At 33.4% G+C, this 26,267-nt stretch overlaps 1 protein-coding gene across 1 annotated transcript; it reads left to right on the forward strand.

The window, feature by feature from the left end:
* The first annotated feature begins 4,088 nt into the window (after positions 1-4,088).
* Cow (Proteoglycan Cow) lies at positions 4,089-23,611 on the forward strand. Its single transcript, XM_088261884.1, has 12 exons — positions 4,089-4,355; positions 12,689-12,752; positions 12,948-13,050; positions 13,482-13,610; positions 14,421-14,566; positions 15,597-15,763; positions 16,727-16,805; positions 17,509-17,673; positions 18,531-18,629; positions 19,184-19,342; positions 20,176-20,316; positions 21,701-23,611. Exons 1-12 carry the CDS (start codon positions 4,251-4,253, stop codon positions 21,781-21,783), a joined length of 1,440 nt encoding a protein of 479 aa, XP_088118010.1. The 5' UTR covers positions 4,089-4,250; the 3' UTR covers positions 21,784-23,611.
* The last annotated feature ends 2,656 nt before the right edge of the window (positions 23,612-26,267 follow it).

A 26,267-nucleotide genomic window follows, 5' to 3' on the forward strand; every position in this document is an offset into this window, starting at 1 on the left:
ATTGGCTGTTAATTCAATTAAATTTATTCAGTCAAATTAAACATACATTACAAACTAAAATTTAAAGCGTATATATTAACACAAAAATTATAAAGTAAGCAGTAAACACTCTTGTAAAAGATGTAGAAGAATCCCGCTTCGGAATACCCCCTCAGACACATGGAACAGACCAGATCCGGCGTGATATTATTCAGCATAGCGGTAGGCAAAACTCTCGGCAGGTTGGTCCTATATATAGGAATGTGAAACAATCGGATAATTTCAGGATTATCAATCATATTCTGCAACTATCGAATCGAGACCTCTTTCTTTTCTTCTTTGATGACTATCATATTAAATGATTAATAATTATATCAAAGCGAGCTGATCAGTCCTGCGTTCCAGATTCTTGGATCAATGTAGGAATGGAATATATTTGGTGGAATGAAGATGATGTAAATGAAGGAGCTCAGCGTAAGGAAAAGAGAAGAATAGCAGCAATGGATACAGCGCTCAGAGTCGCATACCCGCATTCGTACTACACTCAAACTCGTAACCTTCGCAAGTTAACTATATGTACAAGCCACTGGAAAATTCTTTGGGTGCCTTCAAGTCAAACAATTATTATTTTTTTTTGTAAATAAACTATTAAACATAAATAAATATGAAACAAATGTAAAATATTGTAAAAACACATTTTGATTAAGGGTCTACTCTCAAACATACAAAGTCAGTATGCGACCGGCTGCACGAGATGTTACATGTGTTGTTCACGCACATTTTTTTTTTAGAACACATGAACACATTAGAATTTATACATTATTTTAACATTAGAATTTGGGGAATAAATATTTTTTATCGTTTTTTTTAACTCCTTACTTTTCAATAACTCTTTTTTCAAAAACATATATTTATTTCTAAGAAAAAAATATTTTTCAATACAAAAACAATGTTTTGAGCAAAACATGCAGATGACAGGCGACGCGCGACGTGGCGTATTTGGGTAGATGCTCGACCGCGGCATTGACGTCGCGGGTTCGATTTCTGCCAATTGCAACATGAATTTTTAAAATACGTATTTTCAATTCTGGGTTTTTGTGATGATCTTTTTCATCTACCTTCCCTATGCGTACTTTCCTACCTACAGACAAGATTGAAGCTTTGCGGGTTATTGGTTTAAAAATTAAATTAAATGTTACCTGGGTTTAAAGAAATTAAGTTGCGGGATTTTGATTCTCCCGCCTTAAATAAATAGCATATCATATGGCACATTTGTTGTCGACATCACATGCGAGACAGTGACAGTTATGAAACACGCAAAATATAGGTACATATCGATTTTTACAATAAAAAAATTACGAATTATAAAAACATCCAGTCTTATGAAGCTTAAAGCAAAGTGCGTAGAGTTTTTTTTAACAAAGAATCTACTCGGATACTCGATTCCAATTCACTTAAGGCCTAGATCTCAAGCGTTCAAATCACAACGCGCTCAGTGCTGGACGTCTGTTTTTCCAAATCCATATACATTCTAAAAAAAAATTTTTAGAATGTACATGGATTTTTTGTTTTCTTGTTTAAATAAATTTTGAATTTTTTTTAACTCCTTCCCTTTCAATAACTCTTTTCTTTTCAAAACCATATAAATATTTGGAAGATAAAAATCATTTTTGAATACAAAAACGGTATTTTATGGAAAAAATATTACGTAAAATCTTATCTGGATTTAGAGACTTATCGAATACTGGGCCATAAATATCGCTGCATTACAAAAGAATTATACTTAAGCAAAAATTTTATGTGGCGATCAAGAAACATTTTTGTTCTATTTTTTTATGGAATCAAAATAATATAATATAAACAGGTGACTCGAAATTAATTTGCGCCTTGGGCTAAATCCGCCACTGTGTGAACCTACTGCTATTTCGGAAATGTAGCAAGATGATTGTCGAGGAAAGATTTTGCATGAAAATAACCCCAAAAAATGGTTTATTCTCGTCACAAACCAAAATCCACATCCTACCTACCCATTTTTTCTATTTGGGCAACATAACAAACACTAAATACTTTTGTTACCTTATGGAAAATGGCCAACTAGTGAAGGGTTCAACAATGCTACAATGTAGCCCTACACGAAGTTGCGCTACACACATCTTTGTACGGTCGTACACTACGTTAATATATTATTTTTTGATGTCTCAACATAGATGAAGAATATAAAATACTACGTTTATAGTTTAGTGCTTTTATTTTTACACTATCTACATTAATTTAACATACAAAATTCTTTTGTTTTAATGTAGTGTTTGATGCAGAAAAATGAGGCTTCACAAATTATTTCACTACGTTTGACAATTGAATACTACATTGCTGGCACTGTGACGGATTTTTTTTATTTGTAATTAGTTGTATTTATAATGAAAACGGAAAAAAGTCGTTAGGAAATATGAAAGTATAGTTAAGTAGGTTTAAAGGTAGCATTATTTTCTGCGGACTTTTTAAAAAAAAATTATGTTGGTTGTAGATGGATTTTGTTTTGGAAATAAGGGCTAAAAAATAAAATAGCTTATCGTGATATTATGATTTTCAGCGAACTATTTTTATAGGTCGTTGATAGGATTTGTGAACGAAATTCTCCCCTTCTATCGACGCTTTTCTTTGACTTTCGATGTAGTGTTCGCTTGTCGATCGTGTGAAGTTCCAATTCAAATCTCTGTACATCGTTCCAACACTACAATTCGAGCGTTATTTTGTAGTGCTGTTTTGTACTACAATTATACGAAAATTACATTTTTATCGTACTATTTTTACCTCTATACTTATACTCTTCCATTTCATTTCTTCTTATTTATAACATTTAAAAATACCTTGAAGTAATGAAAATAGATGGTTCAGTTAAGGATCTTTTCAGTATTCTAAAATAGTGCCGGAGTAAGCTGTATACCGATTTAATTAGTAAACCAAAACTACTATTCGAGTAAACTATAGTTACTTATGTGTAACTTGCTGGATTCTAACCATTTTCCACTTAGAAAATGTTCATTATTATCTAGGTATAATATATAATGCAAAACCTTAGTTTTTCCTAAAATAAATATTATGGAATGAAAATAATAATAAATTAAATATAAAAAGCTTTCCTAGCTTTATTACGATAACTGGTATAATGCTTATAAAAGTGAATATTAAATAATATTTTTTATCGCTCGTGAGCGTATCCATAATACATTATATTACATTAAAAGTTTTAAATTATAAAAAAAAACATGAAAAATAACTCAAAAAAATATGCTTGAATAATGATTTTTAACCTGTCATTTCATCAGTCAACTACTGATATGGTCATTTTTATGGCTGTTTGTGTTCGATGTATTGAGAGGTATTTTTTAAAACGAATATCGGTCAGGGATCGAAAAATGGTTAATTAATAGAAGTAGAAATGTGATCACACTATTATCGAAACAATAATTAGGGTTGAAACCTATATTTTTAAACGATTTAGTTCCTAATAATATTTAATTTTGGTAATTAATAAAAATCTTAGGATTCATGCGTGAAATAAATCACGAATCAACCAATAGTAAAGCAAACACATTAGAGTCTATTTATAAAATATTCCGCTGATAGGTACGGATATAAATTGTTATTGAAAATCTAGTTAAATGTAACGGATAGCGGCTGCGTTGGCCATTGGTTTTTTGACACCTGCGTGTAATTTACTAGAGTATACCATTATTTTAACATGATAAGGGTGAGGTTGGCCTAGTATCTCTTCATGGGCTTTTTGCTACAAGGTCAAATCTAAAGTCAATCGTGAATTCGCGCACACGAGAGGAATGCAGAAGTACCAATACAGGACGATCCCTGCAATGAGGATAAGAAAGCATTACGCCACGGGATGTATCAGTATTCAGAGTGCGGCCGTAATATCGTGTACGCGGACGAGTAACCCATTCTTCGGCGGAATAAGTAATCTGCCCGTTTCCCAGACATGCGCAAGAATCTCTCATCGATTGCTGCACACTCCGGGCGAGTGTGTATACAGACACACACCTCCCGCCAGTCGGGACGAGCCTACCTTCCTAGCTATATACACTCCGCGTAGCCACAGTCCGAACCTCGCGCTGACGACTGGATGCATCGCTCCGAACCGCTATTGTGAGACCGCCGCGGTCAGTCTGTTCGATCGTCTCGTAAAAACGCGTCTCGACCGAATTCCTGCGTAGAAACATCGATCTCGAACTCTAAAAAGTGGTCCCAAATCCTTCGGGATGAAGTTCACGTGGACTCTTGTGGTTGTGGGCATTCTAGCGGTGGCCACTGCCGAGGCCAAGAAGAAAAAGAAGTTCGACGGAGACTTCGAATTCGCCGACGAGGTAATTAGTAATATAATCCCGCTTTTGACACAGCGCTAACTAACATCGCGGATCACGGGCCAAATATTGATTTCTGCCTCAAGATTCACCACCCCCTTTTGGCCGAGGCGTATGGCCGACTTATGGGAACGCACTTACGCGAGATAGGTTTACGGTTGACTCGTTGTATAATTGTTTTCTATTGACCGAAGCCGTACCCACACTCGAGGTCCGAGTAATGTGAGATTGTGCGCTTTATACCTGGGCAGGGCGTAGACTCGCCTCCGGCTGAGCGGAGAATGTATTGGTCCCGCACACCGACGCACGTATTGATACACAAATATTTTTTGTTGACATATTTTACCTTTAAAATAATATACCTGCTAGAATTAAACAGTTATGAAGGCGCCTACAGATGAAAAAGGAAAAAAAAAATCGTAATCATTTTCGTGTTCCATGATCAGGAAACTTTTATTTGTTTACCATATATTAAAGATTCGTTTAGAAAATTTATGTGTGGTTTTGAGTTCGATCCACATTCAGAAAATAATCAAAAACCTGTATCTAGAATTGATTTTCTCACAGAATTGAGCCCATTTTAAAATGTAAAATATTGATTAGTTTCTATCTAAACAAAATATTTATACACACATGATAATAAATATTATATGCTAGGTTGGTCTTTCAGACCTTTGAGCCTCTATTGGTTAAGTTTTAGATCAAGTCGGTTTGACGTTGATCAGGCTCTTGTGCCTCTCAGGTTGGCCCTTTATTATTTGGGTATTTGGGCCTCTGTTACATGACCTTCGGGCTTTCACTGGGCAGCCCTCGGAGCAAATATTGATCAGCCCTTCGTGCCTCTGCTGGTAAAGCCTTTAAAACAACGACGTACGACCCTTGGGCCATCGTTTACTACTCCTGTGAGCCATTTTCCATTGATTATGGAACTCACCTATTTTCCCTTGGTATATATGTGTTTGTTTTTGTGTGTGCACACTAAAATTTGTTAGTCCGCCTCCACGATGTAATGGTTAGCGTATTTAGCTATCATGGTGGAAGTCCCGGGTTCGATTCCCAGGGGGGGGGTGAAAATAAATATGAGTGATTTTACACTCGATAATATGAAGATATTTTATATTACTCTGAACTGGTCCCTGAAGCGCAGGAGTGATCACCTTGCCTTCATGCAAGTAACGATCAAGATAACACTGCGCCAACATAATGCACTGCCCTATGCACCACTGGGTGTGGATAAGGGTGAGATGAACACTTACTTACCATCACACTGCTCCTCCGCAGGGGTAGACAGAGAGGATAGAACACCGCACCCTCTGTCTTTGGAAACATTATTCTCCTTTTTTCACGTTAATGCATCTCGTCATACATACCCCGGTGATAATTCCGACGCTTGATTTGTCCACGTTCAAGTATTTGAAATATTTGATGATCCCACGTTTTCCTCGGTCTTCCACTGCTCCCAATTCAAACTAGATTTGCATCACATATTTGTTTTACCATTCTTTCTTCACTATCTCTGATGACTTTCGAGAAACGCCTGGAACATTAAAATCTAGCCCTGGAACCCTAACTATCCATAATGTCATTCTTCCTTGGATCCTTTACCTCTTCCCCTCAACTCCTCACCTGGTCATACTTCCTTTGCCTTCCTTGTTTTCACCAATTGAAATTTTCAAGAATACATAATGTCGAAATTATTTGTTTATTCACACTGCGATTGATTTTGATTTATAAAAAAAAAATTGATGGACGATTTGGAAGTATGTATGTTTTTTTAGAGATGTGAAGATTGATAAAGACGTAGAAAGGAGAGTGAATGCTGGGAACAGAGTGAATGGTGCACTGATATTAGTAATAGAAAATAAAAGCCTATCAGCGAAAGCTAAACTGGCAGTACACAACGAATCCTAGTACCAACCCTAATGTATGGATGTGAAGCATGGAGTTGGCAAAAGAAAGATGTACGTAGACTGAATCCAGTCGAAATACGATCCCTCAGATGAATGTGCGGCAAAACGATGTAAGATAGATTTTCGAATGGTGAAATAAAGAAAAAAATGCAAGGTAAGCATTACCGATAAAATTAAGGAAGGGACGTTGATTGTCTGGAACGAATGATTGAGGAAAGAATAGTAAAACAAATTTATAAGGCGAATGTTGTTGGTAATAGGAATAGAGGAAGACCGAGTAAAACTTGGCATTAACAAATATATCAAATACTTGGGCGTGGTCAGTTCAGGAGAATAATCGGTGGGTATATTATTATGTAGAGATGCTTAAATGTGGGAGAGACGAATAATGTTAGCAAAGACAAAGTAGTGTGGCGTTCTATTCTCTCTGCCTACCCTTGCAGCGACGCGATGGTTAGTTAGTGTTAGTAAATAATACGTATTCTAATATTTACAATTTAGTTTAGGATATATCGCTCACTCCTTTCAAGAACGTCATAAATCAAAAATCGTCAATATTCAGTTGTGCATGTTTTCGGAATGCCCAGAAAATGTACTATATCCCAGCAAAAGCGGCATAATTTTTACTTAATATTTACCCGCTACAGGGTAGAAAATGTTGTTTTTGCATTTTGATGAAAAGGTATTGTTTAATTTATTTTTTAAATATACTAAATATTTATCAAATGGAGAAAAAACCTTCAGGTTTTACCTAAAAAGATCTGTTGCACAGTAAAAAGTTCAATAAGTGGCTTGATGTTTATTTTTAATACATTGTGATTTCTTTTTAAACTTTAAAAACGTTCTCCTGAAAAATCAAGTTTTTTGATTTATGACGTTCTTGAAAGGAGTGCGCGATATGTATTAACCTTTAAAAAATGTAAAATCGTCATGCTCGAAATCGATTTGCGATGTTTTCGTGAGATTAAATTCTAACCCATCGATTTTTATGTTGGACGTTTTTTTTCTGTCAGTAGAACAGTACCTACGCATTAAAATTCACTTATGCCTGATGGGTCAATAATGACTTTAGCTTTGTCATGGATATAATGTGGATATCATGTTCATACATGTGAACATATATTATATACAGAATGGCGCAAAATTAATAAATTAATGGATCTTTGTCAGACGGGAGGAATATCTAATTTAACATACTCAACCTGTAAAGGATTGTAATAGACTCGTTTTGTGTTTATAACAGCCGATATAATTAATATTTTCATTCATCATTTTCTTTTGGAAAATTCGCCTTCGAAAAAATGTTATTTTCGTAAGTTGGCAATGAATGACGTCACAGAAACGATGGATTTATTTTAATGTTGGTGTCATTGCTAAATTATTGGCGGCTCTATTTGTTGATATCTATGGTCCACCCTCCCCCCCACCCCTCATATTTGTACAATACAAATGGTAGTGTAGTGGTAAAACATACAATCCATAGTATATTACTATTACAGCTCTTTAAACCATAGACAATAAACCATATGACGTCATAAACGTAGTCTTGTGATTTTTCATATTAATTTATCAGCCAATAATTCAACATCGTGACAAAAGCCACGATGTTGGATTATTGTATTTATATTATTATATATTATATATTATATTTGACACTTGTAACTAGACAGTTGCAGTATACAAACAGATTAATGGTGGCGCAAAATTAATCATTCAATTTTGTTTTTGAATAACTTTTTTTTCTAAATTAAAAAAAAATGATTTTGAGTAAAAGCAATCTTTATTTGGACCTTTCATTTTTTCTTTTACTTGGAAAAGATGATATCTGTCAAGTGGCTGCTGCCAGTTTTGATATACATTTGTGACCCTTTTATCAATTTGTTGGTATCCTGCAGCTGTTTAATTCACAAAGGTCAAATATAATTGACGTGTGACACCATTTGCAAAAATTATAACATCTCCCGAGTGATTAATTTTGCGCCACCCTGTATGTATATATAACAGATAACTGGCCATTAGCAATGTAGGTACATATAATGTATGTACAGTTTAATGTGTAACGAGCTAATTTAGTTGGGTTATACTAATTCATCGACCTGGACAATACATAACTACGAGACACACACAGGTAACATTACTTTAGAAAGATAACGATCAATATAACACTGTCAATAACATACTGTGCCCTATGCACCTTGGGTGTGGACAGGGATTAGAAAAACGATACTTTTTTTAATAAAACAACCATGTATACAGGTTTTTCTACATTTATGTATTCTGAAAATTTTTACTGATAAAAGATGAAAAAAACAACATAGTTATTGTTTTATTACTGTATATAAAACATAGTTCCAACAAGAAATGTCACTACAAAACTTAAATATAGTTTCTACTTCTTAACTTTTTGTCTTTTAAAGGAATAACCCGCAAAGCTTCCGGTTTTAAAGGCTTATCTGCTGGTAAGATACTAAGAATAGGGAAGGTAAATGTGAAAAATGCAACACAAACATCCAGACCAATTGAAAGTAAATATTTTTAAATTTTACAATTGGTGCGAATTGAACTCGCAACGCCAGTTTTGCAGTACAGCCCCTATCCAACAACGTCATGACTAATGTCCGTTTTCACCCTTATCCACACCCAATGGTGCATAAGGCACTGTATCGTATTGACACGGTGTTATCTCGAACTTTACTCACATGAAGGCAAGGTGATAACTCCTGCACTTCAAACTTTTAATAGGTGAATATATGTATCTTTTGGAGATTTACGACTTTGAACAATCTAACATTAAAATTTTTATTGATATAGATATAAATATATTTAATTTACAAATTCTATACAAACACAAGAAAATTTTAATTGCCAAATTATTTTAGGTTACAAAATATATCGTTAAATACTTTTACGTAAATTTAGTAAAAATGTGTTTATAAAAGGTAAACAGAATAATGTTACGAAAAACCATTTTGTTTTTCTACTTTTTCTAGACCAAAACTTCACCTTCTCACTGTGGTTCAACGTTCATTTAAAAGTAACGAATACATAGAAAATTAACCGTAAAAATTTACAATGGGTTGATTTTTTTTCTATGCTTATTCTTAGTACTTATTCAGGTTCTTCTTTCTTTGAAGGAAGGATATCTTCTGCGAATTTATCTTTGTACACTGGTAGATACTGAAGTACAACTTTCCATTCGCTTAAGTACAAAAACCCACAAATTCCGGTGGCTGCAAAAGTAACAGCTGATCCTGCCCACGATTTCATCAGATGGAGATGCTTTTTATCAAAAATATTAAATTTCATTTTGTTTATATTTTTTGCTTGGAAATAATGGCCCGAAATACTTACTGAAAATTTGGAAAATTCTCAAATGACAGATTGGAAATTGTATTATAAATAGAATTTCAAATATGTATTTCAAAATCAATATAAGTTGGTAGGTACTAGATACGTACCTATTTTATGTATCTTTTTTACATTTTAACCGGAATGACGCGGTGTTAAATCGATCATTGATTATAATCAATGATCAAGGTTACACTGATAACTTTGATCAGTGATCAGTCCTTCTTTCCAAATTTTTGTATTTAGTAATGGAATATATTTGATGGTATACCGGCCTATACGCTATACTTATACGTCGACAACGGATAGCGAATCCAGTCGCCAAACGACAATTTGTATCTGTACTTACCTGTGCAATATTTTATGAACTGTCTCTGGTGTATTTCTTTCTTTATTTATAGATTCAAAAATTGTTTTACGCATTACGAGACCTTATTTTTGCCAAACTTTGTTTGTTATCAGTAAAAATTTAAGGTATATCGTGCTAAATTGTAAAAAAAAATATGTTTGTAACCGTAATTATTGTTTCAACAATGATGTGATCATATATACTATTTTGGTTTTTAATAAAATATTTCATTTTACTCTCATTACGTTGAACATTGATAGATAACAAAATAAATGAAAGCTGACTACGAAATGACAGGGCGTGGATGAGTTTGAAAGATTTTCGTTTTATTCAAAATTTTATGAAAGATCTTTCAAAAATATAAGCGCTAACCTATTTTTTTACTTTGTGTTACAAAATAAATACATGCATACTCGTTTGTCGCCTTGTATTTATTAGATTAGTTATGTCGAAATATATCTGATTTATCCATATGTTACTGCAGGTACAAGGCTTTACCTCGCTACTAGCGAATGCCTCCATATTACCTATCCCAAAGCCCAAAGCCCATAGGTTATATTTGGGTAGATAGTACGTGACCCAATGATCAATTGCCCATTACGTAATTTATTTACCCGCTGCTACTGCGTATACACATACATATAATATATACGGTTTACATAAGTTTCGCCCTCCTACCTATATTTGCCAAAACTTATCTAACCCCGAACGCAATAAAATAAAACCGTGGAAACCAACATAAATTAATCCCTTGCGTAAGCGAGATTCACCTACTTCAAAAAAAAAACATTAACTTGATTACAAATGCTTTTCTACCTCACCATCTATAATAGCACATAAATGTATACTTTTTAGAAATTCCTCAGTATAATTAATTACGAGTTTCTAAGAAAAACTTAAATCGTAAAATGATAATAAATATACTCTATAACAGTTATCTATCGAATAAATGGCAACATTTGAGTGCGGATAACCGAATATAAGGCTTGAATTAAGTAGGTACGATTATTGTCGTTATTATATTACATGTATACACCCTAACCAAAAGTATAAAACGTCCATTCGAAAAATGTCATTTTTTAGGTAATTTAAAATATTTTTATCTCAAACGCGTTTAGAAAGTTCATTTAACATTATAAAAATCGAAAAAAAATTACCATTATCTACTCAATCAGTTTTATTTATAATAATAGCAATAACAATACGTCCCTTTAATAATATCCCAGGAATTCTCGAGCCATGGCTTTGTGCTAAGAGTGCAGATCGATGATCATTAAAATAGCGATAAAAAAAGGCGTTAAAACTCTAGTGGGTTTTTAAAAAATCACAGTGTAGAGCGAATATTATCATTTTAATTGACTTAAAATACTAAAATACTTACAAAAACGTACCGATCGAATATTCTAGTAAAATTAAGCATTAAAAAAACTTGCAGATGCAGCATTATTTTTTGCTCGACAGTCATCGGATAATTTGGTCCTGGGAATCGATTCCATACTAAAGTAAATGACAAATATTCATTAATTTACTTATCGGTATCATTAACTTCCTGACAAATCGAATTGCCACCCGATTTTAAAATGCCAAAATTGTTAGAAACAAAAGTCTAGAAGTAATGTTAGATTTTTTTCTAACTTAGTTAATGCATCTGTTTTCACTGTTATTTTAACCCTGGATTGGAATTACAGTTAAAAGATGACGCGTTAATAACGTAGTGCAGAAACCAATAATATTAACATCTATTTGGTAAAAAAATCTCTTTTTGGTATCAAATTCGTGACAGCCGGTTTCAAAATGCCTAAGTCGTTAGAAGTAAAAGCCCCTAAGTTTCGTTTTCTACAAACACATTTAAGCGTCAAGTTCCGTGTGGAATCCCTGTCCTAGATATTATTAGAATTTCGCTAAAGAAATTTCATTCAGTTGATGTAAATCTGCTTGAGTTAGGTCTCATGAATAGCTGATTAAGTCTGGAAGGTACACATTACCGCGAGTAGGTTAGCTAGCAGTGACCTTTCGCACGCCATACTTGCATCAATTACCAAAGTTGCGTGATGGAGGACTTAGGGTAGGTATCGATTAATAAACTGAAAATGCATAAGATATCTAGGGTTAAATAACGATAATAATATATTGTTTTTCGTTTTTTATAAAATTACTTTGTCGGAAATACGTGATTTTGTTGATATTAGTATTTTATTTGTCATTAGTTGTATATTTTCATTAAACATATATCTTGGATATATTGTGCATTTGTGACAAAAGTTCTTTCCGATGTGTGAAAATTTCTGAAACTGTTTCCGGGATTGCAAAGTCTAGATCTTGGTTTTAATTTGCTATAGGAGGCGTTGAGTATCCTCAACAAGCAAGTGTTTAATTGTAAGCTTATAAAGTATTGCCACTTTATCAAAAAACATTATTATATTTTATATTTAAATACATACACGTACTTACCCACCTATTTTTTGTTTGCAATGGCAATAATTTTTTTTTCCACTGGAATCTTTTTTATCTTTGCCTTCGTTCAGTTCTTATTTTGGGTTGTCAAATTTGAAATTTATATATGTACTTTGATATAGTGATTTGCCATACTGTAATTTTCTTTGAATTGGCATGAGATTTTTCTTAGTTCCGTCATAAATATTATACCTAAATGTATGTTGTTGCGAAAATCCCTTCTAACATTGAATTCAACTTAAACCAATGCATTTATTTTATTTATTTATTTGCAGGATGAAGGAAGACTCGTTTCTAGCAAATCCAATGAAAATAAACGATGGGTATACTATCCTGACAGTAAGTACTTAACAGCATTTATAAATTTAATAAAAACTAATTTTTCCAATATATTTTAAATCATCATAAGTATATCACTGATAATTTAAAGTGGTTTTAAACACCAATTTATAAAGAGCACTTGAATATTTCATATTTAAACATAAGTTAAATTAAGTCTTAGTGTTTTTTAATTGGCATTAATTTTCGTTCTAGGTGATCTCTGTCAGCCATTGAAGTGTCAGAAGAAAGAAATTTGTTTACTAAAAGATTCGTACACCGCAGTTTGCGTATCTAAAAAAGAACTTCACAAAAATGGGTATGTTTATTATCTTTCTAGTCGGATTTTTTAGGTATTATTTTTTTAAAATGTTTTGTGTCATTGATATCGATAAAGGTGGTTAATGTTACAATTATTTAATGACAACATATTTTAATTTGAATTTTGATTTCTTGTGATAAAGAATATGTTTTGACTTTTATAATTTTCTGTTAAATTTCGTAGGTAAGTACCTACATAACCTCCTCACAAAAAATGTTTTATAAATAATCCTTGAGAGATGCTGGGTAGCATATTTGTTACCTATAAGATTAATTTCATGCTTTTTTATTTGGATATGACTTAAATAATATTTTCATTTGAAAAAAGCAATGATATATTTTCTCACATCTGATACCCTTAAATATCTTATTTAATACGCTATTTAACTTGTGGGCCCTCTTTTTTATTTGAATTATTTATCATTGCAGTGATCTAGTTGTACCTGGGGGTCCAACAAACTTAGGAGTAATACCTAATGAAAAAGATTCATCCGACAAAGATGACGATGTATTTTATGATTCTGAGGATGAATCTGAAGACCAATCGGACACTTTTGCGTGAGTAATGTGCTTTTTTAAATAAGAATTTAGATTGTGAGCGAAACTACCGTATATTATTTTTTGAAATCTCATCAAAGATGAAGGAGAATATGGATATCTGGACATTTACGGGTCTGACTACCGTCATACGCTGGTTTAAGGGATCACTTTACACACATGCCACCAATTAACCAATTCAATTAACCAATACATTAACCAATTCTACCCATTATTGATAACTACATTACTCAAATTCTTGGATGTTCTATATATATATTCATATGAACCAATTTTGAAACATTAAAACATCTTGAATCACTAGAACTTCACTAGAGACATCTATTGGTGAGATGAAAAGAAGCTTTTTATTGAGCAGAAACCTTTTATGTTTTATTCTATATTTTGAAACTACTGTATGTTATATTCTTTATTTTGTTAAAAATTAATAAAAATGTAAAACATTGGACTTCAATTAATTTTTACAATGGCAACACTAATGATTTTGTGTCTAGACATTAGATTTTCAAAAATTATTTGAGCTTAGTTTGGCTTCAATTACACTCCACTCTTTATTTAACATAATCTTCTTATCATTAATATGTTTTTAAAAATAATTACGTATAAATAAATATATTTTTGTGTTCTTATGATAAATGTATAAATATTTCAATTCAATACCAGTTTCAGGTAAGCCAAATGGTTTGTCTAAAATAGAAATCAAGTTTTGTTGTGTTTTGGCTTTAACCGGGTCGAACCCAGATATTGTTGCCTTGTTTTCCACAAACCGACACAAATATTACATTTGTTGGTCTTATTTCTCTGTTGCAGATGTGAATCTTGCCCTGTCGTGAAGCCGGTATTCTTGTGTGGTGCGGATAACCGAACATACTCCTCTCTGTGCCGACTGGATTATCACAACTGCATTCACCGTACGAGTATCAAGGTTGCCTGCAAAGGATTCTGCCCGTGCAAGGGTAAATATATTCCATATTTAAATTAAATATATTTATGCGGTTCCTCATTACTGAGAATTGTAACTATGTAAATGAATTTTCTTCTGTAGTCTCAATCTTGTGGATTGGTTTGCAGCAACAAACGACACCTCATTCGCCATTCCAGTCTATTATGCGCTACCCTCTTCAACTTCTCATACGTTGAACCGCCCATATCCGTATCTACATTATCTCGGATAAGTCACAAAGATATTCACAGCGTGGGTGTGTTCTGGCGTTAGTTCTTCGATCGTTCAACAATCTTTTCCCAATCATGGGAACAATCTTTTCCCTCTATTAATTATTTAATAAATTAATACCCTTAAATCTACTCCATTTCTTTTTGCACTTGCAGTTTTCTTGTCTTGATTTGGTCTTTAAAATATTTACCGTAGAATGGGGCTACTTGAACTTTGATGTGTTACTTGAGCCCAGTACAAAAAAAAATGTATTTGGTCTACGATAATGAACATATCGACATGATTCATTGTTTCCCTGACAGGTGACACTTATTATCATGATACTTCGATCGATACCATGATCTAAATATTTTTTTTTTGTACTGGGCTCAAGTAACACATCAAAGTTCAAGTAGCCCCGTTCTACAGTACCTAATGAAAATTATCCTATAATGTAACAGTTCTGTAAATTATTGACTTCTAGAGATTTATACATCTCCAGTATATAAGTTACGCAAGCCAGTACAAGTACATATATGTATAAAACCCCAAGTGCTCTAGCCCTTACTGCTATTATTATTTTCCTACCTAATATTCATTCCCCACTACCCTTTTCATATATATTCACCCTACATCTTCTTAGTCACAACTACTTCAGTGTATTCAAAGCACCATTTATTCTCTGCATTAGTTCTTTTCTCAATATATTGTTTTTGCTTTTCATGTTTCCACTTTTCCAATATGAAAAAATATAATAATATGTAAACATCTCTTATTTCAAAATAACCATTTAAAAATCGTATATTCATTATTTTTTATGTTTTAAAAAATAGATGTGGAGAAAGTATATAAAAAGAAAAAAACTTATAATGATCACCGAGCTAAGAAAACACCTCCAGTGTCGCCTCATCGTCCCCACGCTCAGTACAGCTTTACCCCGGAAGACTTCAAATATGATAACAAACATTACAAGTACATCAAGTACACCAAATACAATAACGTAAGTACCTGATTTATATTACCCGCTAAGTTTATAGGATTCATTTGTTTCATGGAATATTCGGTAAATAAATACTCTATAATCCGAATGCCTATAATTTACCCTCTGTTTGGAGTGTTCAGATTACAGTACAGAGAATCTTTAGGGTATTTTTATCAAATAAAACAAATATGTTTTGTGAAATTTTGAATGTATTTCTTCAACTTTTTTTAAGAGATCAAATATTTAGTTGGTCGAGACGTATTTAATGACAAGTAAAAAGCTTTGTCCCTGTCATTAAATACGTCTCGACCAACTAAATATTTGATTTCTTAAAAAAAGTTGAATAAGTTGAATTGTGTAATGGTCAGCACGCTCGGCTACCATTCCGGAGGTCCCGGGTTCGATTCCCAGGGGGGGTCAAATAAATATAAGTGATTTTTTCACTCTAATATTTATTCAATATCACCCTGGACTGGTACCTGAAGCGGAGAGCTGATCACCTTTCCTTCATGTGTTAACGATCAAGATAACACTGCGTTTATATGCAGTGCCCTATGCACCATTGGGGTGCGGATAAGGGTTTGAAAAAGAAGAAAAAGCTTTGTCTCGCAATTTACGCAAAAGCATCTTCTCTGGCACAGGAATATCCACTTGGTCAGCCCATTTTAGGCATGGTTTTTAAGGCAGACACCGCGCTTGAATGGGGAATGCTTGCTACTGCTTCAGCTTCAAACATTTCTTCACTTTCATTGTAGCACGGATTTACGTTTTTAAGAAGCGCTCCTGCGCTCCTGCTGGGATGAATGGGCGTTCGGATTAGTGGGGGTTCAGGCTAGTGGGGGTTCAGATTAGTGGGGGTTCAGATTAGTGGGGTTCAGACTTTAAAGATCCTGCTGTATATAAATCTTAATTTTTATTACCCTTTTTATACTATTTCAATATCTTTCTAACAGAACATAATCTAATTTTAATATTTTACAGATGCTTCAGGATAAAGCCCGGGAAAATTCTTTTAATGACGTCCTAGATACCAAGCCCAACAGAGTGTCTTCTATTCATGGTATATATTATAACATTATGTACTTTACAAATGATGTACTTTTAGTGGCTAGAGATTCATGATAAAAAAAAATACTAGCTAGAGATCCATGGTACATACCAAAATGTAATTAATAACCAAAACATTTATTTTTCTTTTTAGTGGTTAATTAGTAATATGCGGTCAAAATATATTTTTATTAGATACTGTATACATATGCCACTGTAATTATTTAACCCTTTCACAACATTTTGAGTCTGTCCAAATTCTTGTTCACAAATCTGGGTTTTCTTCACTTATTAGGAGTTATTTTTACATTTTTTTGACATCTAAACGTAGGTGAGGAAGAATATGCAAGTCTGGGTATTTAGAAAGCATACAACCTGTCATAGGCTAAATCAGCCTATGACAGGCAGTAAGCCGTGTAAATACCTAGACTTTCATATTCTTCCTCATCTATGTTGAGATGAAAAAATATATTTAACCCTTTAATTAATAATTTTATTTGAAATAGATTTATACTATCCATTATGATTTATCAAATTTCAATTGCCATTTTTTATTTGTTTTACATTTCACACAGTTACTTTGAAGACAGAAATCTCTTATATGTGGATTTTAAGTAATTAGACATGTAAACAAGGTCAATTATCTCGAAGTTTTGCAAATGGCAATGATATTACATATTTTTCCATAAAGCTCTTCACAATGATTTTGTTCACAGACAATAATATCTGGGATGAAGGGAACAATTCCGAAAATGGCGGGAAGTCCAACGGCTGCAGTCCTTCAGCGTTTGAAAGCATGGCGGACCGTTTGCTCGACTGGTTTGCAGTTCTCATGAACGACAACAACAAGAAACCTAATCTGCATTACCAATCGACAAAAGGTAAATTGGAAACTAAGACTCACACTAAGACAAAAGTAATAGGTTGATGAATGTGGAAGGATATGAAATGTTGGATATAAGATGACAATATGCTGAGAACTGTGCTTCTTTTTTCATCTACAGTTTAAGGGTTTTGGTTCCCTATGCTACATATTAACACACTAAGGACGGGAAAGGTATTTCTACCCGTTTGATTGATTGATGCTTAAGGACGGTAAGGGTATTTTTACCTTCTTCCTCATTTCAAAGGCAGAAAAAAAAAATTATCCAATGTTTTTATGTGAATATTAAATTACAATTTTGTCTTTTTTAAGGTCTTAACTATATGTAAATAAGTATCAAATCCCTTCGCCAGCGGTCCGCAGGCGTAAAAAATACCCTTTTGATGTGTGTTCATACAATAAACTCGGCGCATACACGTAGACTGTATTATGTATATGACAGAGAGAGTACAAACGATTATCCCATCCTTTCCTTTCAACCGTCTGTTGAATTCGGAGAGGAAGCAGTTTTCCACATTTTCATCTAATCTAGGCCAATTTCCCCTTCCGCGCCTAAAAATCCTTTTACTTCAACAATAAATAAATTCCAAAGTAAGTCTTTGACTCACTTAGATAGCTCGCGTAGATAGAAAAAGTTAGATGAGCACAATACTGGAATACTTAATAAATATGCCCTCGGCTCGGGAAAACTCTGTGAGAACATTATTGTAATTTGTAATTATGTGTACGATGAAATAAAAATTAAATAATTAAACACACTTAAAATTTCAAATCCCACTCAAAGATTCTATTTATTAATTTGTATATATTTTGAGAAGTTCCTACTTATCGTCTAATTATGTTTATTTTTTTCAGGATTCCCTTCAGAATGTAAAAATGAAGTTCGATGGATGTTTGGACATTTGGACCGGGATAATGATGCAAGATTATCAATCAAGGATCTCTATTCATTAGGTTATTTTTTTTATTATCAGAATCTTAATTAGCATACCAGTTAAATATTCCATGAATTGTCATCGGTGTATTTATTTGCTTTTCAATATTTGATGTTAAAAAATACAGTAAATTGTTTTTAAGACTTGTTATTTGTGTAATTTTTACAATACACAGTTAAAAATATTCAATTATTAAATTTTTTATCCAAAACAATTGCACAACCTTTTTCTTTATATAACATTTTTATTAGCATTATTATAAACATAATTGTCATTAATTATTATAAACAGTTCGTCATCCGACCCTCAGTATATGTAGTATCACAAGTAACCGCAAACCCAATTCCGATCTGTACAATATTTTTTGGCATCTCTCGCGCTCAACCAAAAGTAAGCAAATAGAACGCTCTCTACCAACAGTATGTAAAAGATGCTTTCTTGCAACAATGTGTTAAAAATAAAAAAACCCTTATGATTTTTTAACAAAGTGTGATGAAACAAAATAAATTTCATTATCGGATGTTAAATACAGATAATGTTGAATGATATAATAATTTCTTTTATGTTTTCCAGAGCATGACGAGCAGGAGCGATGCATGAGACCATTCCTGACCGCTTGTGATGTGAATAAGGATGCATTTGTGACACGCAGTGAATGGTGTCGCTGTTTCCAGAAAGCCGATAGACCCTGTGTCGCTGTCACAAGAAGGACAGCTCGTAATCATTTCAGTGGTAATACATAACTTCATTTTCATTTGTTACGGTATAAAATAATAGTGTTTTTCAAATCTTCTATAAATTAACGTACTGCACAGTATTTTTACTTGATTACATTATTTTTTAGTATATGTACTTATAAATGTAGGTGAAAATTAATTCAAAAAGAATTCTAACCTATGGTCAGAAAAAGAAAGCTATTTACTTCACAAAATTATCAACAGATGGTAGTTCCATCTATAAGTTCCAATAGATACGAATCTCAATAGATACGAAAGCTTTTCTTAAAATATCCTATACGAGTATAAAATATCCTATACGTGTATCCTATGTGTGTACATACATTTATATAATTAGATAATATGTACTGTGTTAATACGAACACCCTTGAAGTAGTATTTTACGAAAAATAAATAAAATCTAAATTTATATTATTAGTATTTATATTTAATATATATTCATTATTAAGATGTAATAATGCCTTTTATACTATTGAGTGCAGATGAAGGTTAAAGTAGAAGAATATTATAGTATGTTGAACTATTTTTTTTTTTAAAGACCGAAATACAAATGCTTGATAATAAATGTGTAAAAATTGTATTTATGTTTCATGACGACTGTGGAAAATAAATATAGGAAATAGGATTAGGAAAGGGTTTGTGGGGAGAGAAAATGCATAAAAAAGGAGGCATATTAGTAATGATGGGCAGTTAGCGTTACCATGTATAAATATCTGATGGGAACGGGTAATTCATTTTAAAATCTAGCAGGTTAAAACAGATTATAAATTTCTGGAATTATTTGTCATTTAAAAAATAATTAAATGAATGTTTTGTAATTGATTACAGGCGCATACGTCCCCCAGTGCGACTCTATGGGCTACTACCGCCCTCTGCAGTGCCACGCGGCGGTCGGGTTGTGTTGGTGCACGGATAAGCACGGAAATGAACGTGCCGGGACACGAACAAAAGGAGAGCCACGTTGCCCGGGTAATAATCTTTCTGCTTTTTGGATCTTTCTTAGAAGTTAGAAATATCATCCTTCTCCCCATAGGGTTAGGTAGGGAGGAAAAAATGTCAATCCACTTTATCATGCATTCATGCATCCCTCATACATACTCGCCGATTGTTCCAACTCCTGACCTGTCCACTTTCAAGTATTTGAAGTACTTGATCATGCCAAGCATTCTTCTGCGTCTATTGTCGACTACATTCGCCTTCTAAAATTTGTTTTACTGTTTTTTTTCCTCACTCATTCATTCCACATGTCTAAACATCTATCATAACACATCTTAATTTGATGGGATAATATGTCGGCCTGATTATTAACCATTTCTTGTTTCACCATTCAAATATCTATGATACTTGACTCACATTCGTCTGAGTAAACGCAGTATACTTTCATCCTTCTTTACCCAACTTCATGATTCTCTTGTATACATTAGAGTTGATACAAGGAAACGTTAGTTTAACTTTAAACTTTTACTGTAAACGTGCGCTGTTAGTTACACTTCCGCTGCTAGGCTTTTATTTAACTACAACTGATTTCAGTGCACCATTTACTCCTTGATATATATTTAACAATCTTCCCAACCTTAGTAAGTGTATAAGTGATTTTGGTGAACTGAAATTAGAATTAGATTTAAGTTGGTGCTCTTGAGGAAACAATTTACAAAAATGGTGCGTAAAAAATATATGTATTGTGAGAAAAAATATATATGAAATTATCTTCAACATTTTGAGTGTGTCCAAATACTTATTCACAAAATCTGGATTATCTCCAATTACAGGAGTTATTTTCATATTATTTTTGACATCTCATCAAAGATGAAGAAGAATATGGAAGTCTGGGCATTTACGGGGCTGACGACCGTCATAGGCTGGTTTAAGTGATCACTTTACACACGTGTAACATTCACCAATTCTACCCATTATAATATAAGAGTACAGATCTCACATACTAATATAAGAGTTTCTGCTTAATACAAAGCTTCTTTACATCTCACCAATAGATGTCTCTAGTGAAGTTCTAGTGATTCAAGAACAAGGTTTCTAAATTGGTTCATATATACAGAACTTCCAAGAATTTGAGTAGTGTGGTTGTTAATAATGGGTAGAATTGGTGAATGTTACACGTGTGTAAAGTGATCACTTAAACCATCCTATGACGGTCGTCAGCCCCGTAAATGCCCAGACTTCCATATTCTTCTTCATCTTTGATGAGGTGTCAAAAATAATATGAAATTATCTACATTAATATCAATTTCACTCCCACAACTATAAACATATGTACATCCCTTTCAAACCAATTTAACTTTGTACATATAATACATAGCGATTTATATATTTATGTGAGCAATTTTGTTATCTTCAGAATCTGACGAAGCCGTTAGCTTACCATCCGATGACGAAGACGGTGCGGGGGAAGGCAGCGCTGACCAACCACTCGATTTTTAAGAAAGAATTTTCACAAGAAAACCGTTTTCAAGCTAAATTGGCTACGCCGATTACGTAGTGAACAAATTAAATCCTGGAAATAATATACTCGGGTATTTTAAAATGTCAAGCGGGATCCACTAATTATATCTTTACCTAATAATTACTTTAGGTTTCCTATTTGTATTTTTACATCTTGTATTCACGAAACAACAAAATTAGAAGAAAATGCTTATTTGCACCCTATAGCATGTGACAGAAGTGCTGTGTGCCAGAATGAAAGAGAGATTGACGCAATGTGCTATTCCATCCTTTTCATGCCATTAGATGATATACTGTATAATAAACTCTACTCTATACAAAATAATTTTAACTCAATTTTTTATAATTTGTATTGGATAACGTGCGGGGGGGGAAGAAGCCTATTTACATTACATTATGGATGGCTATTTGGTCAAAGTGTTACACATTACAATATTAAGTGAATTTTGTATTATGGCGGGTATGGTGTCAGAAAATAGAGAACAATGAATACAAAGTGTTAGAAATGATAAATAGCTATCCATTGTAATATTTTAGTAAATAGTACTCTGGGGTATTTGAATGTGGTGACTCTTAATGAAATTTTGGAAATCAATTCGATATTTAGAAGGTATTTACTATGTTTTAATTTACATATTGTACTTAGTGGATATGAAGTAATGATTAAACACGAGGATATAATGATTTTCAATCGGTCCGTGGAAAATGAACATCGAGTTAAATAACCTCGGAATATAATATTTGTAACGCAGATTCACGGACTGGTCGTTAGTTCATTGTAGTCTCGTACTTGCAGAAGTAATTGCATTTCTAGATTTGGCCTACTAAAAGTGTCATTAAAATAGTGAAGTGGGTTGTGCATCAAATGTGTAGTAGGCAATATTTACAAAGTTTAGAGGTGAATGTGCTTGAAAAATAATATGAACTAGTTGTAAAGATTTGTATAAGTCATTTAATCTTATGAGAGTGCATTCCTTAGGAATATGATGATAATTATTCACTGGCGGATATGAAATTTTTAAATATCTTTTTGTAGCTGAAATGCTTTGGGTGTGATGTTATAAACTAATCACACAATATTAACCAACATTCCAAACTAAATGCAACTTTTTTTCCAGTCAATTGATAAAATTTTCAATGAACCGAAGCATCTATTGAAAATATGTATTTTCTAAAAATGCACTTATTTCCTTATTAATTTTAGGACGAGAAATTACACGCAGCAGGGTCAATTTATTGTCATGTACGTAATGTATTTCTTATAGAAATATTATTTTATACAGCGTGACATTTGAACTCCATTGAAATAAAGTTGATTCAGTAGCTTCCTTGGCAATATAATGTGTAACGCGAAAGGTGTCATAAAATGTATGTTATATGCACAATAACAGAAGATATACAAATTGCCTGAAATATTCTTATATTACATAAATACTTAACTGTCGATAGTATAGAATTATTTGTTAGTTTATTAGTATATTTTATGACATAGATGAATAAAAAGCTGCACAGTAAACTATGATTTGTCAGAAAATGGTTTCAGAACACGAGAACTTGCAGATTCAATATTTCGGGAAATGTTTTTAATTAAAATGTAGCGCAATAAATTAATTTTGATATCACCGGCTTTAATAGATTTGTAGCGATTTTTTCGTACTTTCTAGGCTTTATTTTAAAATAAATACTCAAGTCCTATTGCGTCCCATATAAAGTCTCACTAATTATGTTAGCAAATGTTTTTGATTGGTGTTTTTCCTAAATATTTTAAACAAAATATAGTACTGTTACCGTATAGTTTACAAAATAATAATGTCTTTTATTTAAAATAAACCTATAACAAACTGGATGCTACGAAAATGATGGTATGTATTAAGCATAAAATAAGTTGCGATTTCTGCTAACTTACTCATTTCAGTTTTTTTTTTAATGTGGTGTTGCAACCTAAAATATTTTTTTTCAAATTTGAGTAATGTGGTCTTCAATATTGTGTACATAAAGTGATAACTTAACCCAGCTGATGTAAACCAAACTTTCAATCGACAAAATGGTTGCAAATCAGATATTTGCCGAAATTTATTCTGGATGAGAGGGTTTTTTTTTTAACAAAGTAACTCTTGAAGTTTTTATTACAATATGTGCTTACCTGTGGATGAAAATGAAGGATGGGCAGGGAGGTAAGGTAAAACGCCCAGACTAATTAAAAATAGAAACTTTTTTTGATAATTTTGAAATAACACCCGCTACCTTCAGCATAGTATTCGTTTCGACCGTGAAACAGATTCAGCGACCAAACGCTTTAATGTACTTCTGAGTGATTTTGATTGTCTTCAAGAAGTAAATACCTCAACTCATAACGCAGGGGGTATATTGGATGTTATAATACGACGCAAATGTGATGAACATATTGCAGTCAATGTAACAGACATCGGACTGTCAGATCACAAACTAGTACATGGCGAAATCAATATCGGCAAACCCACCCCTATCTACAGATCCTTCACATCACGGTCGTGGAGGAAACTAGATATTAATAAATTTAAGACCGATATCTCGAACTCCTTAATTGGTCTGGATACTGATCGTAGTTCCAAGAATGTCGACCAGCTGGCTGATTTGTACAATGGTGTACTTTTCAGCTTGATAGACAAACATGCGCCTTTAACCACGAAAACCGTTCGTAAAAGGAAATCAGATGCATGGTTTGACGAGGAATGTCGACATGGAAAACAAAAACTACGGCGTTTTGAGCGTAAATATAGAAAGACGCTATTAGTTTCAGATCGCTTAAAGTGGCTCGAAGCACAAACCACTAATAGATTTTTGATTCAATCAAAACAATCTGCATATTGGTGTTCGAGAATTAGAGAACAAAGGTCGTCTCCGAAACTCCTGTGGCAAAGTCTGCAATCTGTCCGCGGAGATTGTGAACTTAAAATCAACACACAAGCCACTGCTTCCGAATTCGCTATTTTTTTCAAAAATAAAATCGAAAATATTCGGAAAGCAACATCATTGGTTAAAAATCCAACAATTTCCTGTAATGCCTTGCAGTATCTGAAAATTTTCGAGTCCACAAATATAAGTGAGGTAACAAAACTTATTAATGCTTTGCCCAATAAACAGTGTTTACTGGACCCACTACCGACATGGCTTTTGAAAGAATGTGTTAACGAGATTGCTCCATTTATAAGAGATCTTATAAACATGTCTCTGGAGAAAAGCATTGTTCCAAAGGCCATGAAAAAGGCAAACGTTACACCACTAATAAAAAATTCTCAGATGGACTCCGAGGACCTTTCAAGCTACCGCCCAATTTCCAACCTTCCTGTCATATCAAAAATAATAGAGAAAATTGTTGCCCATAGACTGACAACGTATGTTGAAAATAGCAAGTTGTTTTCAGAGAGGCAATCGGCATACAGGCGATACCACTCTACAGAGACAGGCGTAGTGAGAGTACTGTCTGATATAATAACTGCTGTGGATGCTGGTGACCTTGTTTTGGTTTCCTTTTTGGATATGAGTGCTGCTTTCGACACGGTTGATCACAATATTCTGCTGGAACGCTTGAGGAAGACATACGGCATCTGTGATAAAGCACTTGCATGGTTTTGCTCATACCTTCGAGAACGTGAATATTCAGTCATTTTTCAAAAAGTTAAATCCCCTTATCATTCCGTCTCTACTGGTGTACCCCAGGGATCAGTCCTAGGTCCTCTTCTATACCTTCTATATACGAAAGACATAGAAAATATTATAAAGTCACACGGATTGTGGTCTCACTGCTATGCGGATGACACTCAAATTTATTTTTATTGTAGGCCGGAGGAAAAATATAAACTTGTTGACTCTATTAATAAGTGCATTGAGAGAATAGGAGAATGGATGGCTGAAAACAGACTGACGTTAAACCCGTCCAAAACGGAACATCTCTGGATAGCCACACCTAAACGACAGAATTTGATTGATAACACGACACCACTCAATCCAAAGAGTACCACTACACCGGCCGTCAAACTGCTCGGCGTGTTCTTAGATTCTGATCTCTCCCTTGAGACTCAAATTAGCAAGACAACAAGTACATGTTTTTATCAGCTAAGGCAAATTAAAAGCATTCGCAAGAATCTGCCAGTTGATGCTGCCCGTCAATTAATAAATGCGTTTGTAATATCGAGAGTAGATTATTGTAACGGTATATACACGGGTCTACCAAACAATAAAATGACTCGACTGCAATCAGTGTTAAACGCAGCAGCGAGACTAATTTTTGGAATTTCTAAATTCAGTCACATCACCCCACTACTTCACAAACTCCACTGGTTACGCTTTCCAGAAAGGGTTGAGTATAAACTCTGCCTACTCATGTATAAATCAATACACAATATGGCTCCAGAGTATCTTAAGGAGCTGTGTATTCCAGATGAATTGGTTGATAGACGTCTCACGCTTCGATCGGCTACAAC

Source organism: Brachycentrus maculatus, unplaced genomic scaffold, assembly GCF_059751285.1.
Source record: "Brachycentrus maculatus isolate JH-2025_06_01 unplaced genomic scaffold, ASM5975128v1 h1tg000169l, whole genome shotgun sequence".
Taxonomy (NCBI): domain Eukaryota; kingdom Metazoa; phylum Arthropoda; class Insecta; order Trichoptera; family Brachycentridae; genus Brachycentrus; species Brachycentrus maculatus.

What these genes read in the sequence shown, in the direction of transcription:
- Cow (XM_088261884.1), top strand. Translation starts at nt 4,251, where the DNA reads ATGAAGTTCACGTGGACTCTTGTGGTTGTGGGCATTCTAGCGGTGGCC. An exon ending in GACCAATCGGACACTTTTGC is followed by an intron (nt 13,611 to 14,420) that starts GTGAGTAATGTG and finishes TCTCTGTTGCAG; the next exon opens with ATGTGAATCTTGCCCTGTCG. An exon ending in CAAGGATCTCTATTCATTAG is followed by an intron (nt 18,630 to 19,183) that starts GTTATTTTTTTT and finishes TATGTTTTCCAG; the next exon opens with AGCATGACGAGCAGGAGCGA.